Source organism: Sceloporus undulatus, chromosome 4 (genome assembly GCF_019175285.1).
Source record: "Sceloporus undulatus isolate JIND9_A2432 ecotype Alabama chromosome 4, SceUnd_v1.1, whole genome shotgun sequence".
Lineage (NCBI taxonomy): Eukaryota > Metazoa > Chordata > Lepidosauria > Squamata > Phrynosomatidae > Sceloporus > Sceloporus undulatus.
In genome coordinates this window covers 31,000,881-31,026,562 of record NC_056525.1, presented here as the reverse complement: position 1 = coordinate 31,026,562, position 25,682 = coordinate 31,000,881, and the positions used below count along the sequence as shown (strand labels likewise).

General features: G+C 41.0%; 1 protein-coding gene and 1 long non-coding RNA gene across 8 annotated transcripts in view; one reads left to right on the top strand and one right to left on the bottom strand.

Moving 5' to 3' along the window:
* The window catches only part of R3HDML (R3H domain containing like), a 27,964-nt gene extending 2,291 nt beyond the window's left edge, over window positions 1–25,673 (bottom strand). The window contains exons 1-3 of the mRNA XM_042461529.1: window positions 25,318–25,673; window positions 17,065–17,183; window positions 14,620–14,752 (exon numbers count right to left, since the gene is read on the bottom strand). Of these exons, the coding sequence (XP_042317463.1) occupies window positions 14,620–14,752; window positions 17,065–17,183; window positions 25,318–25,596 (531 nt within the window). The 5' untranslated portion in view covers window positions 25,597–25,673. The remainder of the gene's footprint in view (window positions 1–14,619; window positions 14,753–17,064; window positions 17,184–25,317) is intronic.
* Window positions 1–25,682, top strand: part of LOC121927694 — a 75,613-nt gene that overhangs the window by 44,026 nt on the left and 5,905 nt on the right. For 2 of the 7 annotated variants that reach the window (XR_006103301.1, XR_006103300.1), the window contains exons 1-3: window positions 7,421–7,537; window positions 11,032–11,080; window positions 24,831–24,964. This is a non-coding gene — a long non-coding RNA (uncharacterized LOC121927694). Of the gene's footprint in view, window positions 1–4,056; window positions 4,092–7,410; window positions 7,538–10,958; window positions 11,081–16,753; window positions 16,900–23,863; window positions 23,920–24,830; window positions 24,965–25,682 lie in introns of those variants that run through there. The other 5 variants (XR_006103303.1, XR_006103302.1, XR_006103306.1 and 2 more) reach the window with 5 other exon arrangements.

Here is a 25,682-nt window from a genome sequence, read left to right as displayed (position 1 = left end):
TGAAACAAACATATTGGACGGAATATATTAGTCATGTGCAGTGTTATTTCAACTTCAAGCCCAGTTGTTCTTTCTTTGATGTTGGAAAAGTGCTCTTCCAGTTTAAGCGCACATGGCACAAGGAAGTACTGAGACAACACCGGGATGTTTTCAAATTCCCTTGTTTCACAACCTATTATTCTATATATGCAAATAGAGAAGAAGCCCAGACCAGCATCCATGAAATGGAACTGAAAATATAACATATGCTGTTACCGCACCCACCCACGAAACACTTAATGCTACTTCATTCAGCCAGTATATGTACAGGGCAACTCAAGAAGATATTTACCACCAAGCAAGTAATTTGAAAGTAAAATTGTAGGTTTCAAATTGGACATACGCTCCTGGGTTTGTGGACACTCCATCAAGACAAAATGGACACACACTATTTAAATCAGTGATTGATGTTCAAAGCCTTCTGCAAGTTATTATAACCAAAAATAAAAACAGTTCCAAATATATAGCTTGCAATCCAGATTCAGTTGTGTGTTGTCAAACCATTTTTCCCATATTTTGAGAAGAGGTGTAGATGCTGTTTTTTTTGATCCAGGAATTTTCTGTGGTGGGCAAGATGTTGTGGCTTAATGTAGTTGTAGCTCTATATTTGATTTGCCGCTTTTTTTAAAAAGAAATTATTTCCAGACAATTTTAAGATGTCAGGGTTGTATTTAGTGTATTTAGCATACACTCAAAACACCTTTGAATGAAGAATGAATACATGGTAGAAATTCTTTACAAATACCCTGCTGAGAAGCAAAATCTATTCTCAGATAAATCAATAAGGGTACAAGGCATATCATGTAAGTATCTGACCCCATATGTAACATGAAAATAGGATTTAAGTAATCCCAATTGATACTTTTACATTGTACAGAATGAACTAAACATGTGTCACATAAAATCTTTTTTGCTTGACTGTATATTCAGCCGACTTTTAAACTGTGGGACAAAACTATGTCTCAGTCATGTTAATAACCAACTAAACATCTCCCTTAAAAGCTTTGATTCTGTCATCTCCAGTTGGGCCCACAAAAACGCAGAAAGGCTGGTTCATTATATTGACTTACATGCTAATACATCATTCAGAAGTTCATGTGAGAGGACTAACTCGATTTGGAATTAACCAACAGGATTCAGAATCTACTTTTGAGATTGGAAAGTCCACACTGGCCACTTGTAATAATACATTTGTGTTTGCAAGCTTTTCTCAACTAGAATTAAAGAAGGAGATAACTTTGGCTCAGTGTTTCATAGGTTCACTCTTATTTAGGTCAATAGAAGTAACCCTTGTCTCTTCAACAACTAGGAGAAACAAAGTACAGGATGAGTCACCCTCATCCAGAATTCCAAAATCCAAAATACTTGAAAAACCAAACATTTAACATGGGGTTGGCTGAGATAGTGATGCCTTTGTTTTCTTATGGTTCAACGTACACAAACTTTGTTTGATGCACTAAATTAGTTAAAAAATATTGTATAAAATTGCCTTCAGGCAATGTGTATGTGTAAGATGAAAACATACATGCATTTGTGTTCAGACTTGGTTCCATCTTCAAGATGTATCCGTATGTAATTATATATGCAAATACAATAGTACCAAAACAAAAAATACAAAATTCATCGGCCCCAAGCATTTTAGATAAGGGAGATCATCCTTATGTTGAAATCCTCCACAGTAAACCAGAATGCATTTTGGACCAAGGCATAAAGGTCTCCTGCCTCTCAGATCCAACCCTCATGACATGACGGTTATTCCCTCTTAGATGTGTCCTGCCCACAATCTCGTACCTTCTCCTTTATTCTTTCTCATCAGCAGCAAAAAGAGGAGGATAGTAACTGGTGTACTCACCAAATGGAGCTTTCCATCTTAGCGCTTAGCTGTGTGTGATTACATTGACCATTTCTCAATTATCGTTATTCTAGAGAAATGAGAAAGTGTAAAATAACAAGAAAGAAGCGGAGGAAGGAGGAAGGAGGGAGGGTGAGGAACCTGCCTCGCCTGTTTATACTTATTGATTACTGCTTCATCAGCCTAGGTGTGGTGGAATTTAAATAGTAACCAACCCGTATGGAAACCAACTTGCAAAGTGCCGTCTGCCACGGTAGCTATAGTAACTGTTGTCCCAAGCTTGAAACTCAAACATGACTTTATGGCACACTTTTAGGACTTCCACTGACACCTGGTTTCAGGCCTGGAGTGGACCCGCATTGCCACAGATTTGCTTTTCTTTCTATTCTTCCTGAAGCACAAGCTAAAGGGAATGAGAACCAGAGCAAGGCAACTAAGAAAACCGCCAGTTTGGGAGGTGTGAACCAGGTCATTTCACAGCTGCTTAGACATGGGACATTTTATTGCCTGTGCTGAACAAACACAGAGGAACAAAGGCGTTGTGTCTGTGTGTGCAAATGTCAATAGGCCCCTCTCACCATCCCTTGTTGATGTGCTCTGCATAAAAAACACCCAGGTGTACATTATTTTTATGGAAAAGCATAGATGGTTTCTGTTTTGTTAGTGTTTACTGTACATATACCGTGTTAATACATCTGGATTTGACAGATGTGAATAGCATAGCTGAGGGCTATATGTGTGTGTGGCGCGCTGTATGCAGGTATGCAGGAAGCGGCCATACACACATGCATGCATGCACACACAGACATGCACATTTGAAATCCATTGTTTTCAACATTTAGAGTCTACTTTTCAGCCATGCGTCCAGGGCAATTTTACATAAAAACAAATATACAAATGAATCCTCTAAACAAATCAAAACAAAGGTAGCAGTAAAATCAGTAAAATGGAATGGGATGCTGGCATCAAACTGATAAAATATAGTTGGACAACAGTACTTTCCAAAACAGTTGCAACACAATCTAGAAAAGTTACTTTTTGAGCCACAATTCCCAGCCAAAGACAGATTTGGATAGCTAAAGTTCATTGCTAACTACAATAAACATAACAGAAACTCAGAAATGTTACTTTTTTTAGACTATAGTTTCCTATACCACTGTTCCGCAGGTGGGGGGGACTGGATGCATCATCCTTCAGTGCCTTGTTCAACAGCAGTAACGGATCTCCATCACTCAGAGCAACTGGCGTGATTTTTTAAGATGGGGTTGAGGGCCAGTTTTCCAAGCGGTACAATGTAATAAGTGGTGTTTTTGCTCCCTCTCATAGAGGTGATTCGAACCAACTGCTTGAAAAAAGCATCAGCCACAGTTGTGACAACACATCACTGCTTCTTTGGATTGGCTGGCAAAGCCTGCATGGACTTGTTACTGTTTTAAATGATTTGGTTATTGTTTTTTTACTGATCCTTTGGTCAGGCACCCGGGAAATTCTATGGATAAGAATGTAGTAGCCTTAAAAGATTATCCAAGCAGTATTGGATTTGAATGCAGGACCCCCCTAAATTTCTCACTTCCTAATCCCTGGATGCACCTGAGCAATTCACAATTTGTCATTCCACCACCATACCTCACTAAGTTTTTGTGAGAACCAATGGAGAAGTTGTCTTGCATGCCCACCCTAAGGTCTTTGGAAGAAGGGATGATAAAATGTATTAAAACAAAGAAAGAAATTGGTCCTATAGATTAAGTGATTTTGTTATCACAGAGGATCCTGGAACCAACCAACAGATACCAAGGGGCCACTGTATTCTTTTTTAGGCTAATTCCTAGACAAAGATGTTCTGGAAGGGAGATCTATCAATGGCTTCCATTACACTAAATCATGGGTGGGCATTGGTGAGTGTGGAGGGCCCATTTTCAGTACCTTTGGATCCTGTGTGGGTTATATTGCCCAACTCAAAGTGAAATTTTCAGTGAGTGGGAAATCAATGGCAGTCCACTTCTGGTCATTTTTTACACATGATTTTGTGTGTTTTAGGGCCGCGCTCCAGACTTGTCATGGAGTATGGGAAATATTTTTCATAACTATATGATACCGTTACTATTCCAGTAATTCCCCCCATGAATTTTTTGACTACAACAGTAAAATGTATTCTCACTGCAGGAGCCAGCCATCCCAGAAGTCTCTGTTACTGGCCACTGTAAGTGTTACATTACCCATTTCCTCAGTCGTTCCCTGTATTTGGGGCATCCTACTGATTAATTATTTAATATATTATTAACCTGTATTTATGAAGCGCTGTAAATTTACACAGCGCTGTACATACAATCTTTTTAAGTAGAAAAAACGGTTCCCTGCCCTCAGGCTTACAATGTAAAAAGACAGACACAAGAAGGAGAAGGGAGTGGGGAGGGAAAGGGTAAGAGGTCCAGCAGTCCTCTCTACCTCCAAGGCCTGGACCAAGGCAGATGACACTTTGAATGGGGGCACGCTTTACTACAGTGTTTTCCACTGACCACTGTTTCCTCAGTTGCTTTTCTGATTAAGAGAATGAATTTTTCCCCCACCCTTTATTTCTGAAGTTAATAGTGCTAAAGTAGAACTGATGTAGCCTTATATCCTAGAGCACCATGACTTTAGCAAAACTCTAATGGAAAAATTAGAACAGAAATACTGTATGAAATAAGGGATGTTGAATACTGGAAGATGAACATATAAGGGGAGTTACTGAATTCATAGACAGAATGCCAGGGAAGCTGGGAAAACATGTCCACACAATAGGTTAACTGCACCTCAGGGAGAGAAAAGTGTGGTTGAAAAGAAACATGCCAATCGGGTGAGGTAGCACTATAAACCAACAATATACCAGGACCAGAAACCTGGTGTATTTATGGTGACTGAATGCAGAGCAGAAACTACCACGCAAATGCAGGAAATCCCAAAATACCCAACATTGCCTGGAAGTATTGGATAGTCTGAAGAGCTTTCAGGGTACATGGATATTGTGGGTTGGCATTTAGGGGTTAAACCACACTCTCTAAAAACTGGGGAGTCAAGAACTGATTAGGAACTGCCCCCCCTCCAAGACCGTATGCAGCCTGGCAGCCATACATTGCTTACCCCTGAACTAAAAAGAGTTCCTGTTCACAGAGGTGGTTTAATTATGATAATAAGTACTGGAGACAAACTTTGTTGAATATTAAGTAATAGCAACCAAATACTATTGTTGCTATGCACCTTCAAGTCATTTCTAACTAAGGGGAACCTGTCATGAAATTTTTCTTGGCAGCCTTTGTTCAGAATGGGTTTTGCCCTTGCCTTCTTCTGAGGCGGAGACAGTGTGACTTGCCCAGAGTCATCCAGTGGGTTCCCAGGGGAGGGGGGGGGTTAGAACTCTGGTCTCCACTGACCCCATAATAGTTTCTTAGGATTGACATAGTCGAAATGACCTGAAGGCATACACTATCAATATTTTGAAAATTTGGGAGCTCATCTGAAAGCCCATACGGATGCTCACTGCAGGACAATTGTATTAACTTTCTAACATTTATTATGTAAATGTTTGCTTATTAGATGAGCATCCATTAGGTGGATGCAATGGAGCTTTAGTTAGGATGAATAGAAAGGTCCCTAACTCCAGGGAGTAATTACAGTCCAAAAAGTCCCACTTTCTCCAGTCCGCTAGACTCTAAGTTGACTATAATTCATTGGCCAAGAAATATTAAAATATAAAACAATGTTCATGGGTTGGGCACAGGTAATTATAGAAATCAGACGTCAAAACTGTACTCTAAACTTTATAGACAGAGCACTTTTGGAAGAAAGCTCTTGCACAATCCCTCCCACCCTCCCCAAATTGGGTGAACAAGGAGAACTGGCCTGGAGATTTTGCAGCATGTCCACAGAAAAAAATGATTCTTTATACAATACAGAGGCCAGTACACATACAGAAAATCAGAGAGGAATTCTTGGTGACATGAGACATTTTGAATGGAACATATGGGAATCGCTTTGTGCAAATTCAGATGTGATTCTGCCAGAAGGTAAAACAGAAAACTGTTTTGGAAGAAAGAGCCCAGGATATGCAGGATATGTAGCTTTGAACAAACTCAGGAATCAGATTTTTGACTAGGTTAATACAGTGCATTGTTTTATTAAAAGAAATTATTCATCGATTAATAAAAGCTGAAAAAAATATTGACTATAGTAACAATGGGGCATAATCAGTTTTAACAAGTAATATGAAAAGATCCAGATGACTGAATTGGAGATGATAGATTTTGCCCTTGAGATCATCACATGTTTTTAGAAGTGTTCGAAAATGCAAGAATAACATTCAGAAACAATCCCTGCCTGAACAGTTAGCCACTGGTTCTGCAATGACTTCTTTTGATTTGAAAACATGTTGATTTCCCCCCTACCTACAAAGAATTGTGATACAGCAGCAGAGAAGGATTTGATTTAAACTGAAAGCCTATCAAAAGTCCTCCTTGTGGTGCCTGAATCATTAAAAACATATGCAAACATACCATACACACACCAAATCAGAAGAGTGGTCTGCAGTGCAGTGAAGTTTAAAATCTCTTTCTAGTACAAAACTATGGAACTGCAGCCTCTCTCTCTCTCTCTCTCTCTCTCTCTGTGTGTGTGTGTGTGTGTGTAACATACGTCATGGAAGTGTACTGAAGCTTTATCAGTGTAGGAGAGAAGATCCAAATGAAAGGGAAAGAGAAAGCAGCCTAGGATGTCAGGTGTATAAACAGTTCCTCTATTTTTGAATTCACTGTGTGCTGTGCCATGCAGCTTCTGCCATATTCAGCTGTGATCCCACTCCCAAGTTCTCCACATGGTGTAGAGCTCATCATGAATCTGTCATGTTCAGAACCAGCTCACTCTATTGGATTGAGTCCAGAGTAACACATGTTATTGCTGCAGGTACCTCCATAACTAGGTGGGCAGGCTGAGCAAGGTCTCCCCATTTTGTAAGGTGCTCTCCTACCCAGTTTCCCCTGGAAAGAACAGAGAAAGGCAAAGCATAAGGTACATTTCATTGTTGGATGCCTGGATAGCACATTTACTCTCCAAATCTTTGCTCTGGAGAAGCTTATATCCATAAGAACAGAAAAAAGTCACGTTTTATTAATGCATTTGTTTTGTATCCTTTCCTATTTGCTTGTTTCAATACAGCTTCACTTTTTGTGCTTTCCAGATTGGAGTGGCTTATGCATTTGATTAAAAATGATGGATGGATGGGATGGATGGATGGATGGATGGATGGATGGATGGAGGGATGGATATATGGATGAAGATTAATGAATAGAAACGCACTAAGGTTGGGGAATCTGTGTGTGGACTCCGGTTTCCAGAATCCCCCAGACAGCATGGCCAGTGGTCAGGCTGGCTATGGATTCTGGGACATGTCTTTCTTTCTTTCTTTCTTCTTCTTTCTTTTTCTTTCTTCAAAACTTTTCTAATCGAATAGCCTATCTAGTCCAGCATCTTGTTTTCCACATGTCTTTAGGAAGACCATGAATGTGAAGCCTCTCCTGTTGCAGCGGTCCAACAAGTGCTCCTTAGAGGCAAACTGCATCTGAATTTGAAACCTACAATTTAGCATTTGAAGTGACTTTTAGTCACTGCTTACAGGTGGGTGGAACATCTTTTCTCATCTATGCCATTTTGTAGCCCTCAATCTACTCACCCATTTTCTATTGCTTTGCAAACACTGTCTTACAAAAACAGACACGAAATGTTTAGTTTTGAAACTTCCCCTCAAATGTATGCATTTGATTGATTGATTGATTGCCCTTACATCAACTTTCTCCCAGAATGGGATCCAAGGCATAGGTACACAATCCCCTAACATATGCCCCCGATATACACTGTTTCATATGCAAGTGCCTCAAATGTGTGCTTTTTCCTTACTTGACAGCAAGTTGCACACTAAGTAGACAGCTCTTCGCCATGTGCTGCCCCACCATTCATGTTGTTGCAGGTGTGGATGGCACAACCAATTCTGTTGCTAGAAGCCCACACCATCTGTTTGGGAGACAACAGAGTTATTATTGTAACAGCAAGTTCAGAAACAAGAAGACTCATTCTTACCAGGCAAAGGTTGCAGAATTTTGTCTAAGGGGGTTTCCCCACTTGGCAGATAAACAGATTATATTGGCACGATTCTGATTCTGATTATGTTCCGGGAATATTGAATTTTTTCCATCGTTTCCATTACCAAAGGGGCAAATTACCTCGATTCATTTAGACCCTGTTTTCGTTCCCATTTATTAAATCGCTTTATTTTTAAAGCAGATTAACTTTCTCCCGTTCCCATTTGTCCGCCACAAGCTGTCAATCAAGCGCGTAGGCTTCAGACATCACAGGTCTAGGTTTTTTTTTAATTTTTAGGGCAGCCATGAAAATTGGCTGCATCCAAGGCTCTTCTGTTGTGTCTCCCAAGACTAGAAGGAGGCTTGGCAAATTGGATCAAGGAGGAGAAGGCAGCGGGCTTCATTATTGGGTAGAGAATCTTTGGGGAAGAGAGAAGATAAGGCTCAACCCCCCCCCCATCCGGGGTGTCCAGGCTCCCTTTCCCCAAACCCGCTTTGCCTCCCCCATTGCTCCCTGGGCTGTCTGGGGGGTGATCAGGCATGGATGTCTGCAAAGCCCATCCCAAGTTCCTCTGGAAGGAGCCTCCTTTCCCCAAAATCCCTTTGCCTCCCCCATTGCTCTTGGGCTGTCTGAGGGGCGATCAAGCAGGCATGTACTGCAAGCCCATCTGCTGCTCAGGCGTTCAGGCTCAGGCAGAGGTGAAAAAAAGAAAAAAGAATAGTTAAAAATTGTGTTCAATGGCTCTCCTCACACATCGGTCTATGAATGAGGAGCAGAGGGGAGGTTGCAGTCCACCGGTGGAAAGTCTATGCGAATTGAAGAAAATGGCACTGGCAATGCAGAAAGACACCAAAGAGGGTGACACCCCCAGGCCAGCCCCTTGAGCGCTGCTCCTCCCATCTCCAGGTTCCCGCATCAGACACTCTTGTCGTTCCCATTCGGATACAGCGAATCGTACCCTGCTTTCAAAAATAACCCGCTTTATAACCTACTATTTTTAAAACCAGTTTATAGACATCTAATTCGAATTATACGATATAATTCAATTTTGAATCAAATCACAGTGGAAATGATTCCGGGGCATTGAGGAACTAATTTGGGCATCAGTGGGAACAACACCTCTTAATTCGCTTCATGATCCGCTTTATAGGCAAGTGGGAACACCCTCTTATAGGTAAAACAGCTGAAATATACCTGGCACTGGGCATTGCTCACATAGAGCCCTCGCGTGTAACGACTATGTCAAAATGGTGCCGCTGCATACAGATGGGCACCGCCATTTTGATGTTGTGGTCTGGATGCCGCGCACCAGAAATGGCACCGCAAGTGCGCGTCTCGCGCCTTGCGGTGCCTCTTCCAGAGCACAGGAAGAAGTGCCATTTTAGCGCATCTTTGTTGCTGCGCCTGGGAACCGTGCAGTTTGGCTGCTGCGGTTCCCGGACGCAGCAACCGGCAGCAGCGCGAGACCGCCCGTTTTGGGCGGTCTGTAACATGCCTTAGTTTGAGGATATCTCATGTGGTTGTGCTGTCAGGAAAATTCCTCACAAAAACTGACTACAAGACCTGTCTGGGCAAATGGGTATAATTTTCAAATTTAAAAGAAGGTGCTCATTTTTATTACTAGTTTTCCTTCCATTGCTCTTTGCTGATCTTCCTCCAGACACAACATTGGAAATGAGACAGCTTAGGTCTCTTTCAGAAAGTGTCTGTGAACAACATAGACACCCATGCAAATATGGGGCTAGGTATTTTGAGAAGCCAAACTGGCTGGGCAGACATGGGCCCATTCTGGAGCTGTGTAGCAGACTATTCATTCTGGGCTGGAAATGCTTTGCTACAGCGCAGCATGGGACCGGGAGGTTTTCCACCTCAGGCTGGCTTAACACCCATGGGAAGGAGAACATGAAGGGGTTGTATTCATTGAGGTGCCAGATGCTTCAGTATAGGCCTGTCACCACCACAGAGATGATTCATGAGCAGGGAAAGAGCTTCACCTTTCCTTGACAGGCTGCTCTTAGTATAACACCAAGTGCCCAGTGCAAAAGTAGGGAGAGAAGAAAGCTTGGTAACGCAGTCTTCAGAAAATATGTCTCATTTCCCTATGGGGCCAATGGATACCTAGTACATGATGGGATATAATTCTGACCTCAGATAAGTCACATTTTTGAGTGCAGTTGAATACTAAAAAAAGAGTAAGGTTCCCCTCAGGTCTGGGAATGAACCTGATGACTATTTTCATATTGCTAAATGGTGACATTCTTAATGTATTCTGATTTTTCATGTAAGCTACTTTGTAAGGATTTGTGTCCTGAATACAAAGCTTCAATGTTTACTTTTAAAAAGTGATTATTTGCTTTTATCCAAAAGTAAAAGGTTTCAAAATTAATTGACTACCATTATAGTCATCATTTTTAAACAACAGCCTACTTTCTCAAAATAGTTTCTTTGAAAACTCTAGAAAGTCACAAAACACTAAGAAGTGAGGGCACACATGCCCTGCTAACTATAAGCATAACTGAAGTTGTAATTGCATCACAAAGGGAATAAAGTGATCCCTAGTAACATTACAAACATAATCTAACTTTTTCTCTGTGTTTACTATTTTAAAAAGGAGTTCATAATAAGCAATTTAGTTATTTGTGAAAGGTTATTCCCAAACTCTGCCTGAAAGGCAATATATAAGCGATTTTCACAAGCAAACAAAACATGCAGAAAGTGTGAGGCTTAGACTTCTTTTCCTTTCCAAATCTGGATTCAAGTCAATTGGTCAAAACTCACTGGATGTCCTTGAGCAAGGCACTCTCTCTCTCAGCTGGCCTACCTCACAGGATTTTTGTGAATAAAAGTGGAGAGGAGAAGAATAACAGAAAGCAGGACATACATGTAATAAATAAATAAAAGAAATAAATGTAGGTTTGCCTGAGATTTTCACTAACTCCTGTGTTTCTTTTACAAGCAGCATAACTTGCAGACAGTAGCAAGTGATAATATTTATAATCATGTCCTGAAGTTTCATCTGCTGATTTCTGCAGATGAAGTTGCTGTTCAAGACACAAGAGCAAGCCAGGATTCTTTTTGATGGTAAGATGGCAATCCTAGCTCTCTCTAAACAATCCCATTAATAATAAAGAAACATAAGTCAGAAAAAAAGTTGCTGTTGTTCTGATAGGGCAATGTCTGAGGCTGAGAATGCTCCCATCCTTAAATGGAAACTCCTTGTGCAAATATTAAATCCAACATTCCTTTTGCCTCATCTTTGTATTCTAAATCATACTGTCTCCCAGCAATGCCTATTTTCTTTCTCTTCCTTCTTCCATCAATCTAACTGAGCTGGAATTGATGACCACTACCATGGCAGATGGTGCAATGGAAAAAGCAGACAGTGCTTCTAGGAAAGAAACTAAAGTTTGGACAGTATAATTGGCTTGCTTGTAATAACATCTTCTAGACAGTGATGAGTGGCAAATTAAAGAGGTGGGATTTGCATCTTTGGAGGTGATACAAGTCACAGGTTTTGAACAGCGATGGGGAACCTTTGGCCTTTCCTATTGTTGGCCTACAACTCCCACCAGTAGTTCTAGCATAGCCAATGACACAGTATTGTGGGAAGTGTAGTCAAAAAGCCATGTAGAAAATCAAAAATTTTCAGCTCCTAGTTTAGAACATCAATTGGCCACTTGATTGATTGTATTTATATATCACTATCCAGCCCACCAGGTCCTTCAAGATAAGGCACAAGATGTAAAACATTTAAAACTATACAGAGATAAACAATTTTAAAATGATCTAAAATTGTCCTTTAAAAGAATTTTAAAACAAACAAAACAGATGGAGCAGTTTCAAAACACCAAAGCCATGCAGAATAACACCATTTTAGTTGGCCACCAGAAGTTCAAAATAGATGGAGCCAGCCTAACTTCTGTAGGAGTGAAATCCACAGAGAAAAGCTTGTCACATGTGCACACCAACCTAGCTTTCTGAGGTGCTGGGACACACAACAGGTCCTCCACTGAAGATCACAAACATGACTAATACAGTCCCCCTCGCTTATTAATATTTGCCTTGAAGGTTCTCTTGTTTCTGAGCCCCATTCCACTTGATGGGTATATTCTTTTAAGCAGGTGTTGTTCTAATGAATAGCAAATGGTACATACTGACCTTTCCCTGTTTCTAATCCCATCTCACCCACAGAATATTTTGGTGCATAAGACATTTTCTGTCATTCTTGATTTGTTGTCATTGTTGTGTGCCTTCAAGCAGTTTCTGACTTACAGTGACTTTAAGGTCATGAGGTTTTCTTGCCAAGATTTATTAAAAGTTTTTGTCTTCATCTGAAGCTGAGAGAGTGTGACTTACCCTAGGTCACCCAGTGGCTTTCCATGGTTGAGTAGGGGTTTGAAATCTGGTCTCCAGAATCATAGTCCAACACTCAAATCACTACACTGCACTGACTTTCCTTTCTCAATTTACAAAACTGTAATGTGGATAGAGCTTGGAAACATTAGGTTTTTGGACTACAATACCCAGAATCTGCATGTTTCCAGGAGCAGGGGTAGAAAAATAATTTTTTCAAAATCTGGATTGCACTAGAGAGAAAGCAGTTACAAGGTCTGTATTACAATCAAGTGAACAGATTTCTCACTGAGAATGGCCAATGGTCTGATTTACTCCAGATGAAGGTCAGTAGCCTTGCTAGCTCGGGGTCTCTGTGAGTTTCAAGTTCTTGTCTGGGGCATATTAGGCTATCATAATTTGGACATACAATGAGATTACATGACTCATATGAAAAGATGATAATGGTGGATAAGGTGGAAGGTGGTAGAAAAAGAAGAAGACTGCATTATAGGAGGATAGACTCAATCAAAGAAATCATAACCCTGAGTAGGGCTGTTGATGACTCATGGGAGTCTCCATAAGTCAAAGCTGAGTTAATAACAATTAACTGCAACAATAATTGCTAGTGGATGGTAACTTCTGTGTTGGTGTGGGATGGTAAATCTCTGGATTTTTACCCTGGACTTTAAAAAGGCTGTCCAAAGTGTCAAGCTTTATATAGAACCTTGGACAGCTCCTTAAAATTCAGCCTAAAATCTAGCTCAGATTCAGTACTCCACTGGCATGGGAGCTACCAGTGGCTACTGGATATACAGGTGAATCCCACTATGATAAAGTTAACATCTATCACAGGGATCTTTTCTAATCTGAGAGGAACAAAACACATTTGAGCAACCTTGCCTATATCATGCTACCATTCCAGTATATACCAGTGTAGGTGGGATAGAATAATAGAAGATTGATTCTCATGCAGCCAGGTAAAGTACATGAAAGGAGCCAGCAATGATTCTGGTTCTAAATTCATACCTCCAACATTTCACAGATGAAAACTGGGACACATGTAGCTAAGCAACATCAGTGTGTGACCAAGATGTCAGAGTTATTAATGATGTAGAAGAGGATGTAGCAGTTTGTTTTTTCCTGACCCTGCTAAAAAGACAAGATTCCTCCGCTCATTCGCCCAACGGAATTAATTGAGTGCTAACTACTTTTGCACCTTTAATTCTCTTTCTGTTGATGACATTTCTATTTGACCAGTCCAGCAAGCCCGTAGTCTTGGTTTTATTTTTGATGCTTCTCTGTTGTCTAGCTCCCAGATCCAGACCACAGCTAAGGCATGTAGATTCTTTTTATACAATATTGCCAAAATCCGACCATATCTCTCTGCCTCTACTGCCAAGATCCTGGTGGTCTCACGACTTGATTACTGTAACATTCTCCTGGCTGGGCTTCCTCTTTCTCACTTCCGTCCTTTAATTTCTGTCCAGCGTTCAGCTGCACGCATTATTACATCCGCCCACCACTCTGACCACATCTCTCCCTTGCTGTCATCCCTTCAGTGGCTCTCCCTCCCGTTCCGTATTCAGTATAAGCTTCTGTTGTTGACTTTTTAAGCCCTCCATGGGCTGGCCCCCTCATTTCTCCTCACCTTCCCACTTGGGCCCTCCGTTCTGGCAGTCAAGGTCTGCTATCTTAGCCTAGGATTTTCTCTGCTCCATCCCTGATTCATCCCTTTTCACTTGCTGCCCCTCACTCCTGGAACCTCCTTTCCCCAAGAGCACGGGTCATCACTTCTTTAACTAGTTTCAAAACTGAGTTGAAGACCATCCTGTTCAGAGAAGCGTTCCCAGGCACTGCATGACTCTTATTTGCTATTTGACGTTTTTAATTTGTTGCCTGTTTTACTGAACCCTTTCCTGTATTGTTATGTATTATGCTACTATTTCTCAGATTGTACGCCATGGGGAGGGTTACTCGTATTTATTTTATTGTTTGTATGTACAGTGCTGTGCAAATCTACAGCACTATATAAATAAAGCATAATAATAATAATAATAATAATAATAATAATAATAATAATAATAATAATAATTCAATTTGCTGTAATTGAAGTCAGGAGGCAAAGGGGGAAAGTGGAGAGAGAAACTGAGACATTTTTAAAGCAGCTGAAAAAGTCAGATGTCAGAGATCAAGATTGTCCCTGCCAAACTGGGACAATTGGGGGATGTAAATGTTATTTTTAGTACTTAATTACAATAGTATAACTCACAGTTAATAGTATGTACCTGAGTGTAATGGCTGCAGACAGAACCGCTACATTTGGAAGGGCAGCTAGGCTTGCATTCATATGGATAAGGAAAGGAGTAGTGCTGCTTCTCATAATACCAGGATTTCACAAGGTCCACAGCTGAATGATACCTGCAGAAAACCATACACAAGACATATTCTTATCATTTTTTGTTATGTTAAAACACATGTTATTCATTTATCTATCAAAAAGATGTTCTGACTGATACAACATGCCTGACCAAACACAGAGGCTGAACAGCTAATCTGTATGTAGAAAAAAAGGGCCTGCATCCCTTTCTCAATGCTTTCTACCTGTTGCTGGTAATTGGAGGGGGGAAATGTGACAAGATGTCATATTGTTTCCCACTCACCATAAGGGGCAAAAAATGGGGTGGAATGCAAGGCAGGAGAATCATAATGCACATTAATAATATTTTTCAATGACACATTACTTGCGAGACTATGAGTTAAACTGGATTATATGCTTATCATATACAGGCTGAGTATCCCTTATCTGGAAATCCGAAATGGCCCAAAATGCAAACATTTTTGACATTTTAAGGTGGCAGCTGCAACTCTAGTTCATTGGCTCACAAGGTTGAAGCCTTGTTTAAACTTTGTTTCATGCACAAAAATATTTTAAATGTGTAAAATTTCTTCAGGCTATGTGTATAAAGTTTGTATGAAATATAAATGAATTTTGCATTTAGACTTGTGTCTCATCCCCAAGATACCTCATTATGTACAGACAGCTCTTTGCATCCAGGGGGTTTCTGTCCCCCTCCATGTGGATGGCAAATTCTGTGAAGCCTCAGGTCCTCAAGGGTGATGTGATGTGCATGCAACCATGTTGGTGCAGCACATATACACACCACCATTAAGGAGAACAGGGCAGGGCCATCCATGGATGCTCCAATCCATGGATAGCAAGCCCATGGAAAGAAAGATCCAAGTGCTTGTGCAAATATTCCAGAATCCAAAACAATCCAAGCATTTCAAATAGGGGATACTCAACCTGAATTTAGGAAAGCTAGTCCCACAAGCGGTGAAAGACATCTGTTTCTCATAGAACACAAAGATCCTCAGCCTCCCATCTTATAGTTATAGTGATTGGTCATCAAAAGATAAACAGGTTTAATTTGCAACATTTTATCACTGAAACACACATCTCTGAGGAAAACCCATTCTGGGTTGATTTTTAATCTTAGAGAATATGTATTCCCCTTAACATATAGTTTGACTCTAGCTAACCATTTCAACTACTTTATAGGGTACAATACTGTGCTTGAAGAGCTATCAGAGAACAGTCCTCTGTTTGAAGGCCTTTCTCATCCAAATCTATTTGAAAGCTAAAGAGCCATAAGGAGAGAGAGTAAAGGTCCATCAATAGTTACTTCCCAGACTATTTCCACTAGCACAAAATGTGCTATATTTCTAGTTCAATAAGAGTAATTCTTTCTTAAATATATTTCTACAGATAGATACAGTGGTACCCCGGGATACGAATTGATCGCGTTATGAAATTTCCGGGATACGAAAAAGTTAGATTGGAAAAAACTGTTCCGGGATACGATGTTTTTTTCGGGTTACGAAATTCAAACGCAAAGCGCGGCTAGCGGCTTTCCAGCGCTAACGGAAAGCCTTTTCGGGTTGCGAAATTACTCGGGTTACGAACGGAGCGGCGGAACGAATTAATTTCGTAACCCGAGGTAGCACTGTATATTTATAAAATATAAATATTTGTGCATGCAAATTAGCATGTCCTTTTCATTTATTTGAAATTGGCTCCACTCATTTAACCTAATGTGTGGTTTTTAGCCTAAATGTTTTTTTAAAAATAATTCAGTGATATGTTAGTATTTTGTAATATACATGAATAGTGCTAATAAAAGCCAGATAACCTGTTATGTTTAATGGTGACATGCCAAATTCAAGATTTACTATCTTTAGAACATGCAGACTTTTCTTTTCCAATGGTAGAGTGAACATGGCCTTTTGCTGAACTGAGAAAAACTTATTCCTTCTCTATTAATGCTAATAGTTATACCACTCAGTATTATTCTGTTAAGAATTATATACGTATTTACAGAATCAAAACTGGTTCAGATAAAGATCCTCCTTTGTTTACAGATAAATGGAGCTGCATGGAAGTGGAGGACATTTTTAACCTGAAATGTTTTTTTAGTGTTCTCTGAAAGAAGGCTGGCTTCATATCACTAAAGAATTGAAGTGTTAATTTTGACAACTCATTGACTCCAGGCTATGGACACAACACAGTAAGTTCAAGTACAGAGAGGCCATGTATCCTACTTCACAGAGGACGATCTTGTAGATGAATGATTATTACAGCAGTCATATATTTTCAGACTTGAAAAGAGCTATCCAGTCCAGCCCATGTCTGGTTTAAAGATAAAAGGGTCTTGCCAGAGGACACTGCTTACCTGCCAGATTGAATGGCAAGGTTTTGACCAATGTATTTCATCAGATGTGGAGGTCCATGTTCCCATATACACTGCTTTGCCCATGCTTCAGCAGATCTGGCAAGCCTTTCATCCCACACCTAGTCATGAAGGAAAAGATCAAGAAAAAGAATCAGACAATATTCAGCAGCCTGGGAGCTGTTGGTCAAACACAGTGATTAGTCCCATAGTGCCAAACTGATAATATATATATATATATATATATGAAACAGCAAGAGAAATGTTAGAAACACTGTTTGATCTTGAAGGATTTGGTATTTTTGGTTAGAGGTGTGCTGGTAGCTGGGGGAACCTTTGTTGTTGTTGGCAGTTGAAGGTCACTTTCCCTTAAGTGTGCTTCTTGGAAAGACTTGGGAGTTATTACGTATTTAGACTACAGCTCCTAGAATCATCCAGTCAGAATGTTAGGTGGTCACACAAGGGCTGGGAATTCTGGGAGCTGTAGTCCACAAAAGTAACTTAGGCCTGGTATATGTTGGGGCCTACCTGCTAACAGTGAGCACAAGCCAAAAAGCAAGCTCTTTGTTAATTTTTCCTTGTTTGCTTTCTGACTCTCCTTTCCCTCCCTTCAGCCCTCTCCCTTCTCCTAAAACTTCCCTAATTCTCCGTACTCTGAAAAGTTGGTCTTGCCAGATGTCTGAATTCATTGAATGCATCTGATAAGAGAGATTGCCATTTGATCAATGGATCATTTCCATCAAACAAAATACAATAAAATCCCAAACCCACAAAGCAGTGATAGCTTTATTGGGGCAACCCCAAAGCATGACATATATCATACAGGTGATAAAGGTATTACTTTTGCTTTGTAGACTTTGGATTTTGGTGCATTTTGCTACATGACCAACACAGCTACCCATGAATATATTGCACCTAACATTGGCTCACATGAATTGGTTTAATTAAGAAACATTACAATTGATGTCAAATTTAGGGATATGAGTGTGCCAAGCTTCATAGTCAGACAAAAGAAGAAAGATTTCTTTTAAAAATCCCTTAATTGTTGTCACATTCTACGTATTGCATCTTTTCCTTTCTGGAATAGTCATAGAATCATAGGCCCTTTACAGACGGGCTCTTGAGGCGCCCCCATCACGTGCTAGGGGTTGGCCGGGGACCTAGCGTCCACACCGGCCTCACCCCTAGCACATGACGGGGGCATAATAATGGCGGCGCCCTATACACACAGGCGCCGCCATTATTACGTGTCAGACGCATAGCGTCTGCACGTTGCGCGGCGCTTATGACGTCGTGAGTGCTCCATTGGTGCCTCACGGCGTCATAACTGCGCCGTGGGAAGAAGTGCCATTTTGGGGCTTCTTTTTTGCTCCGCGCGGGAGCCGCACGGTTTGGCTGCTGCAGCTCCCTCACGGAGCAACCAGCAGCACCGGCAGACCGCCGCTTTTAGGCGGTCTGTAACGCGCCATAGAGTTGGAAGAGACCACAAGGGCCATCCAGTCCAACCCCCTGCCTGACTCCGATATTACATTTGCCAGTACTTTTAGTACCCTTGGATGTAGTTCATCTGGTCCTGGAGACTTAAATTCATTTAGATTAACAAGGTATTCCTCTACTATCTCTTTACTTATTCTGTGCTGAAATTCCCCTACTCAGTCCTCTGCTCCATTATCCTCAGGTTGAGCACCCTTTGCCTTTTGTGAGAAGACTGAGGCAAAGAAGGTGTTGAATAATTCTGCCTTTTTTCTGTCTTCTGTTAGCATTTTGCCATCTTTTCCACTCAGTGGCCCTACCATTTCCTTCTTCTTCCTTTTGCTGCGGACATATCCAAAAAAGCCCTTTTTATTCTTTTAAACCTCTCTAGCAAGCCTGAGTTCATTCTGCGCTTTAGTTTTTCTGACTTTACCCCTACACATGCCTGCTATTTCTTTGAATTCCTTTTTTGTGATTTCTCCATTTTTCCATTTCTTATACATGTTCCGTTTAAAACTTAGCTCGGTTGAAAGTTCCTTAGTCATCCATCCTGGTTTCTTGAGACACCTCCCATTTTTCTTTCTCACTGGAACTGTTTTAAATTGTGCCTTCAGTATCTCTCTTTTGAGAAACTCCCATCCGTCCTGAACTCCTTTATCTTTTAGTATTTCTGACCACGGGATCACCCTCAATACTTCTCTAAGTTTACTGAAATCCGCTCTCCTAAAGTCTAGGATGCATGTCTGACTATGCCTGGCTTCTCCTTCCCACTATATAACAAACTCCAGGAGAACATGGTCACTTCCACCTAATGATCCCACCACTTGCACTCCATTAACCAAGTCATCCTTGTTGGTTAGGATCAGATCCAAAATAGCTGACCCCCTTATTGCCTCTTCCACCTTTTGGACAATGAAATTGTCTTCCAGGCAAGTGAGGAATGTGCAAGACCTTGAGGATTTTGCTGAGTTTGACTTCCAGCAAATATCAGGATAGCTGAAGTCGCCCATCACTACTACATCTCTCTTTTCTGACTGTGTGGTCATCTGTTCTAGAAAGATATCATCCAATTCCTCAGTCTGACTTGGGGGTCTGTAGTAGACTCCCACCGTAACATCCTTGTTGTTTCCCTCCCCTTTAATTTTTATCCAGATGCTCTCTACCTGGCTTCCACGATTGATGTCCTGGATCTCTTCACTGGTGTAAATATCTCTGACATATAGTGCTATTCCTCCTCCTTTTCTGTTTGACCTATTTCTCTTTAAAAGGTTATACCCCTCTATTTCCACATTCCAGTCATGAGACTCATCCCACCAGGTTTCAGTGAGGCCTATTATATCATATTTGCTTTGTTGTACTAGGAGTTCAAGTTCATCTTGCTTATTTCCCATGCTCTGTGCATTAGTGTAGAGACATCGCAGACCACGGGTCCCATTTACTTGCTGCTTGTGCAAGTTTTTTTGCCTCCCACTGTTGGGTCCTTGCACTTTTTTCTTGTTTCCTCTATGTCTGTTTGACTATTTTCTCCAGCCCTTTCGCCTTCCTTAATATTGTCTCCCTTCCCCACGGAACTCAGTTTAAAGCCCTCCTGATCAAGTTCTTGAGACTGTTGGCAAAAACATTTCTTTCAACTGGTGTGAGATGCAACCCGTCTGTTGCAAGAAGTCCCTCCTCATGGAATCCCAGCCCATGATCAAAGAATCCAAATTGTTCTCGGTGGCACCATCTGTGGAGCCAGTTGTTCACATCTGCTATTTTCCTCTCCCTTCCTGGACCATGCCCTTCAACTGGCAGAAGAGACGAGATGACAACCTGTACATCCATTCCTTCCAGCTTCCTACCAAGTGCCTCGTAATCCCTTTTGATGTTCTGCAGGCTGTGTCTTGCAGTATCATTGGTTCCCACGTGGACCAAAAGGAAGGGGTATTGGTGAGTAGGCTTGACCAGTCTTGTCAGCCTCTCTGTCACATCACGGATCTTTGCCCCTGGAAGACAACACACCTCTCGAGACATCTTGTCAGGCCTACAAATCACTGCTTCTGTACCCCTCAGCAAGGAGTCCCCCACTATGACCACACGCCTCCTACGAGGTTTAGCAGCGGCTGTTCCCTTGGGTGGGACTCTCAGGCTCCTCTGCTCCGTCCCTGAAGTCTGTCCATGCTGCTCTTCTTCATCCTCCTTGATAAGGGAAAGAGCTTCAAATCGATTCTCTAGCTGCAAGCTCCCCGAACAATCCCTTCTTGGCCTACTTCTCTGTGTGACATTCCTTCAGCTGTCTGCCTCCTGTGTATGTGAAGTGACCTCCTCGGCTCCAGCATCTTGCTCTGCGTGGTATTCGTCCAGGATTGCTAGTTCTGTTGTGTCCAGGAAATCCTCCTGCTCCCTAATATGCTGAAGTGTAGCTACTCTGGACTCCAACTGCTGCACTTTCTCCTCCAAGAGGGCTACCAACTTGCACTTGGGGCATGTGAAGTTCTCCACTTCTGTAGGCAAGAAGACAAACATCCCACAAGTGTTTCAGGTGACTGCCGTGGTTCCGTCAGTGTCCATACTGAAAAGTCTTAGGAAATTACTGGAACAGGACTGTGGGCTTCCTCCTGAAAAAAAGAATCCTCCAGAAAACACCAGCTTTAAAACTCCTGATGTTTCAACAATTTGTGGCAGTGAGCTCAATCAATTCTGCCTCTGCTGTAGATTTCAATGGCTGCCCAGCTACCTCTCTCCTCCTCCTCTCTGTAGCAGGAACTGAGGGGGAACTGAGGAACTGAGAGGAACATACAACTCCAGTCAGCTGGGGGTCACATAGTAAGATCTAGATGGCATCACAATAGACACATCCAATCAAATTTGCCTGAATCTGAAGACAAACTAGTTGAGAGTGAGGGAAATGATTCCTTGTTAAATAATAGAAATGATTCTAACTAACCAGAGATCATGTAGGGAACAGAATGATGTCACTATGCTACACAGATAATCAGCTATATGTACAATGCAAAGTGTCATTTCAGAGCAAAGGCACAACTTCCTGTTCTATGCAGAAGAGCATTTTCAAACATTATAGAAGCAATCTCCCCAAAGTTATCAGTAAGTGCCTGTTGATGGCTTTTGGTCCTTCAGACAATGTTCATAAAATGAGGAAAGTGTAACTGTGAATGTTGAGCAGGAGTCTGCCTGAATAAATGGCCTCTTCTGAACTTGAAGAAAGCAGGTAGAAATGACAGCCGCTATTTTATTTTCTGTCATAAATCAGTGGCATCTTGAATCCAGTTCAAAGACTGTGTTATCTGCTATAGTGGTTGCTGAATATAGTTTGGAAAACAATTCTGTCATTATTAGTGATGAGCAACAAGTACTTTTAGGACAGAATACTGTTAGAACAGATTACAGAGAATTGAAATGGTTTCCAATTGGCAAGCAGATCAGGCAGGGTTGTATTTTATCACCCTATTTGTTTAACATATATGCTAAATATATCATATGTAAAGGAGGATTAGTCATGGAAGAAGGAGGCATGAAAACTGGAGGAGGAACATCAACAATTTAAAATAAACAGATGGCACCATACTACTAGCAAAAAATAGTAAAGACTTGGAATGATTATGGAAGAAAGTCAAGGAAGAAAGGGCAAAGGCAGATTTACAGTTGAAAGTTAAGAAAACAAAAATAGTGACCATGGATTATTTACATAACTTTAAAGCATAAGATGAAGACATTGAAATAGTTCATGATGTTCAATATATTGGCTCAGTCATTAACCAGAATGGAGACTGCAGTTAAGAAATCAGAAGAAGACTAGGACTTGGAAGGACAGCTATAAAGGAACTGGACAAGATCCTCAAGAAGATATATCATTGAATACTAAAGTTAGGATTGTCCATGCTACTTCCCATTTCTGTATATGGTTGTGAAAACTAGACAGTGAAGAAAGCTGATAGGAAGAAAATCAACTCACTTGTAATGTGGTGCTGGAAGAGAGTTCTATGGATACCATTGACTGCTGAAAAATAAATGGATCCTAGAAAAAAATCAAGCCTGAACTCTCCCTGGAAGCCAAGATGACTAAACTGAGGCTATTATACTCTGGCAATATCATGAGAAGAGATGACTTACTAGAAAAGTCAATAATGCTTAGCAAAATAGAAGGCAGTAGGAAAAGAGGAAGACCCCATTCCAGGTGGATAGATTCAATCAAAGTAGCCACGACCTCAAGTCTGCAAGACCTGAGTAAGGCTGCTGCTGATAGGGTGACTTGGAGGCCTTTCATTCATATAGCTGCCATTGGTTGAAGTCAATATGATGGCAGTTAACAACAAGAACAAGAACAACAATAATAAAATTATCCTTTCTGGTCCATATGAGCATGTTGGGAATAAAAACCTGCCCTCCACTCCACTCCCCAGCAAACAAATTTCCTCTATTATTCATGACTAGGGTCCAAAATATACAGTGGACCCTTGTTATACACTGGGGTTTGGTTCCAAGATCCCCCGTGTATAACAAAATCCGTGTATGTTCAAGTCCCATTAAATATAATGACATAGCAAAATGGTGTCCCTTATAAAAATGGAAAATCAAGGTTTGATATTTGAAATTTATACTTTTTTTAACATTTTCAAACCATGTATGCCTGAATCCATGTATATGGGCAGGGAACCGTCCAATTAAAAAGACTGCATGTACAGCGCTGTGTAAATTTACAGCGCTTTATAAATAAAGGTTTATAATAATAATAACAATCATATAAAATCCATGTATAAGAAGGGCCGACTGTACTGCAGAAATAATCCAGTTCAAGACGGCTTTAATTGCCCTGGCTCAGTGCTAGCGAATCCTGGGAATTGTAGTTTATTGTGGCACCAGATCTCTCTGACAGAGAAGGCTAAATGTCTCACAAAAACTAGTTTCCAGAATTGTCTAGCACTGAGCCAATGCAGTTCAAGCAGTCTCAGACTTGATTATTTCTGCAGTGTGTTTTGGACCTAAAATATTCTGTTCTTGTCACAGTTACTGTTGAACTATAATTTCTCTGAGCACACACAGAAACCCTTAGAAATTAATATGTAACTTGATGAGAACTCTTGTAATTTGGTGAATGAAATTTTATATGTTCCAGAGCTTCTGCAAGCCATGAATCATAATATCTGATATCAATTTATGGTCAAGTAAAAATGGCAGTTCCAGGTTAGATTTTACTTTTAAAGCAAAATATAGGCATACCTAAGTTAATGAATATATGCAAAGGGATCCTGTATATAGCATGCTATAACTTCTTTTGCACAGTCTCAAAGTGAGGATGTTGACAAGCTGGAACATATCCAGAGGAGGGCAACGAAAATGGTGAAAGCTCTGGAAACCAAGTTCTATGAGGAGCAGCTTAGGGAGCTGGTAAGTTTAGCCTGGAGATGAGAAGGTCAAGGGGTGACATGATAGCCATGTTTAAATATTTCAAGGGATGTCATATTGAGGATGGAGCAAGCTTGTCTTTTGATGCTCTAGAGCAGGGGTAGGCAACCTGCGGCCCGCGGGCCGGATGCAGCCCGGCAAGGCCTTGGGACCGGCCCCCAGCCTGGTCCTGCCACCGATTGCCGCTGGGGCCTTTGGGGGGCAATTGTCTATAGAAGCCTCAGAAACATGCATTTATATTAACATTTTTTAAAGAATCAGCAATTTTTTTCACGTGTCCTCCATTTTTTTTTAAAAAAAAGTGTCTTCCATTTGAAAATTTTGTCCTACATTTGTCCTGGTATATATATATATATATATATATATATATATTTTAATATTTAATTATTTATTTTTTGGCTTCGGCCCCCCAGTTGTCTGAGGGACAGCAACCTGGCCCCCGGCTCAAAAAGGTTGCCTACCCCTGCTCTAGACACTAGGAAACAGAGCAATAGATTCAAGCTACAGGAAAAAGGATTACATCTAAACATTAGGAAGAACTTCCTGATACTAAGAGCTGTTCAAGAGTGGAATATGCTGCCCCGGAGTGTAGTGGACTCTCCTCCTTTTGAGGTTTTTAAACAGAGGCTGGTTGGCCATCTGTCGGGAGCTCTTTGATTGTGTATTTCTGCATGGCAAGGGGTTTGACTAGATGGCCCTTGTGGTCTTCTCCAACCCTATGACTCTATGATTCAAAGGTGCTACAAGATGTTTCATACTGATATTCCAGACAAACACATCTATGTCTCTGAATACTACTAGGTCAGACTATTCTTCTGTTTAACCTAGTATCAGTAATTATCTTCCTAGAACTGCTGTGTTTTTCACTGGGTGTGTGCCTTCAATTTTAACAGCTGCCTGACAAGCTGAAAACAACAAGTGAAGCTCTGCACTGCAAGGAGATGCAGTAATGAGAAACAGTGCACTTGCTAATTCTGCCAGACCTCTGTCTCCTCTGGCACAAGAACCTGGTCAGAAAACCCATGGGGTGAGTACAGGAGACCATTTGTGTGAACCACACAGCCTGCACTAGGCCTGCAATGATCCCTTTCTGCTATATTGTCAGAGGACAACAAGAGGTTAAAGGCCCCTCATCATTCTGAAACAGGGTCACAAACCTTTTAATGGCAGAACTTTCCATTGGAAATCAAAAGGGTAGAATACCAGAAAGTCACATGTATACCTCTATATGCCTTCACAGTTCCTTTCCACCAACCCACCCACAAATTTAATTTTTAAATATTAACTTCCAGAATCCCCCACCAGTAGGATTCTGGGAGCTTTAATTCAAAACTTTTCCAAACTCAGTATCCACTAGTAATAAGCACAAATGAAACTCACCATATACTCCATGTTGGCAGCAGGTGGAGACACCTGTGCCCGTACTTGATTGTGGTAGTCCAAAAGTGTGCTCACATCCCTTGGAGAAATATAGCGCTTCCTGCGAGTCCTTGGTATTCCAAGGCTAGATGCCAGACCTGCCTCAGTGCTCCTGGGTGGGTAAAGGAGTCCAGTAGCATTGGGCAGCATGAAAGAGTTTGATTTCTGTATCACCCAGAAGATGGAGCCAGTAAAATATAAATGCACATGGAAGAGAGTCATTTTAAGATTTGCACACATTTTTCTCCTGAGCCAGTAATAGTTGGTCTTAAAAAATTCAATCAATGTGGCAAATCTTCTTTTTTCCCCTTCTGTTTTATATGTCT